Consider the following 2,526-nt stretch of genomic DNA (forward strand, 5'->3'; position numbering starts at 1 on the left):
TATTTCTGAATTCACATCTCTGCGTAAAGCATAAGGAATTTTGTAGGGTTTTACTTTAACAATTTCTTCTCTTACCAACCTGATTTGGTGTTTGATCACGTGAGTGCGACCGGGAATGTCCGACATTACCTCTCTGTAGCGGCTAAGGAGAGCTTCCAGATTCTGCTTTTGATTTTCCTGCAATTCCTTATTCAGATTGGCTTGTTCCCAAGTAGGTGAAGGTCCAGTATCAGGCACTAGTAGGGGTGAGAAATCCTCCTGTGGATCCTCCTCGACCACTGCAATTGTACCTCCACTTTCTCGAACTTCTACAGAAGTTTTATTCCTAGGAATGTAAGCTTTAAGCAAGTTAGCATGATAAAGTTTCCTTTTCCCATTTATTTGAATTTCATAATCCATCTTCCCCCTCACACCAACAACAGGAAAAGGACCCTTCCACTGAAGTAACAATTTATTATTAGCCTTGGGTAATAGTAAGAGAACTTCACTGCCAATTTTAAATGTTCTATTTTTAGCCTTTTTATCATAAAAGAATTTATATTTACCTTGCGACTTCCTCAATTCCTCTTGGGCCAACTTACAAGTTTCTTCTAATTTTTCTCGAAGGCTGAATACATAATCGTAAGTAGTTCTTACCTCTTCCTCATTTCTCTCCTTATCCCACAAATCTCTCAGAATAGCTAGAGGGCCACGCACCGTTCGCCCGTATAATAATTCAAAAGGGGAAAACCCCATGCTTGCTTGTGGAGATTCTCGGTATGCAAAGAGAACTGCCGGCAGGTATCTATCCCAAGTAGTAGGTTGTTCAGCACACATCTTTTTAATCATAGATTTCAACGTTCCGTTGAACTTTTCAACTAGCCCATTCGCCATCGCATGATAAGGGGTTGTAGGAAGATGCTTGATTGACAAAAGACCTCTAACTTCGTCCATCATCTGCGATGTAAATTGACTGCCTCTATCAGTCACCATTTCTTCAGGAATCCCAACTCTGGAAAAGAAACTTAACAAGGCATCAGCTACACGCTCAGTTTCGATAGATGGTAAGGCTAATGCTTCAGGGTATCTGGTTGCATAATCAACCATGGTCAGGATATATTTGTTACCAGAACTACTTCTTGGCAAAATAGGTCCTATCAAGTCAACAGCAACACGTTTAAAAGGAGTGTCAATGAGCGGTACCTCTCCCAAAGGTACCTTTCCAACTTTTCCTTTAGGATAAGTTTTCTGACAAATGTCACACGACTGACAAAATCTCTTTATTGCTGCCCCAATACCTGGCCAGTAAAACTCCTGCCTTATTCTACCTAAGGTCTTCTCAGCACCCAAATGACCTCCAAGTATTCCTTCATGTGCCATGCTCATCACACCCTCTCGAAGCTTAAATGGTAATACTAGTTGCTTGTGTTCAATACCTCTGTCTGAATATATTCTGAACAATAATCCTCTCTCCAAAACTGCCTTACCTTTTCCATCTCTAGTAATAGCTTTACCAGTTCTTGCATCATCTCGCAGAGATCTTAAGCTTGGATCCTCTTCTTGCTCTTTCTGAATTTCCTTTGAATCCATGTCCCAAGAAATCTTAGAGTCTGACGTTTTCAGCTTTTGGAATGCAGATTTAGATGTCTTTGCCCCAGCTCTCGTTAATACGGCACCGGAAGTGGGTTCCTCCAACCTTGTTGCTCCAGGGATGTTACCTATAATGAGATCATAAAGAGGATCCTCCATGCACACAGCAAGGGTAGTACCCGTGAAAAATGGTGATTGAATATATATTTCAGCCAAAGGATAAGTTTCTACAAGATTCTTGTTCATATATCGAATCCTACTGTACTTACCAGTAAAACATTCAACAGGCACCAAGTCTTTTTTAGCTACGACAGTTGTACAACCAGTGTCCCTCAAAACTATCACTGGGTTTCCGTATAAACTACCCTCCTTGACAGGCATATCAGAAGCAACACTTGCCCACTCAGTATGATCATTTTTAAACACTTCATTATTTATATCCGCAACAGGATCCTTAAAATTACCTTTACGGCCCTTTTTGGTCCAACAAACAACTTCTCCTGCTGCAGCATGACCACTTTTCTTGGATCCTTTTGCATGTTCTAGACAACTAGAAACCTTATGACCTACTTGTCCACATTTAAAACACTTAATATAGGGTGGACATCTAATGGGTTTAACCATCTGCTCAGGAAGAGCTTCCCCGGATAAGTCAACTCTGTCACCACGTACTGTAGAAAAATATTTAGAATTATGAAATAAACCTCCATGAGCTTGAACATAACTTTCTGCTAAATCAATCATTTTGTTAAACGATAATGGTAATCGCTCTCTCAGATGTACCTGCAACTGCCTGCCACAACTCTGCAAAAATTGCTCCATAAGAAATAAATCAGTTAAGCCTTCACAAGTCAATTCACACTTAGACATTTCAATCCACCTCTCCAAGAGATGTCTTAATCTAGACACAAACTGTTGAACTAGCTCATTCTTCTGAGGTTTAACTGACCGAAACTT

The 2,526-nt window shown here is 40.3% G+C and overlaps 1 protein-coding gene across 1 annotated transcript in view; it reads right to left on the reverse strand.

The window, feature by feature from the left end:
- LOC137625638 (uncharacterized) overlaps nucleotides 1-2,156 on the reverse strand; it is an 18,677-nt gene extending 16,521 nt beyond the window's left edge. Inside the window, exons 1-2 of the mRNA XM_068356548.1 lie at nucleotides 1,839-2,156; nucleotides 1,183-1,697 (exon numbers count right to left, since the gene is read on the reverse strand). Coding sequence (XP_068212649.1) covers nucleotides 1,183-1,697; nucleotides 1,839-1,950 — 627 coding nt within the window. The 5' untranslated portion in view covers nucleotides 1,951-2,156. The remainder of the gene's footprint in view (nucleotides 1-1,182; nucleotides 1,698-1,838) is intronic.
- Nucleotides 2,157-2,526: the final 370 nt, after the last annotated feature.

Source organism: Palaemon carinicauda, chromosome 32 (genome assembly GCF_036898095.1).
Source record: "Palaemon carinicauda isolate YSFRI2023 chromosome 32, ASM3689809v2, whole genome shotgun sequence".
Lineage (NCBI taxonomy): Eukaryota > Metazoa > Arthropoda > Malacostraca > Decapoda > Palaemonidae > Palaemon > Palaemon carinicauda.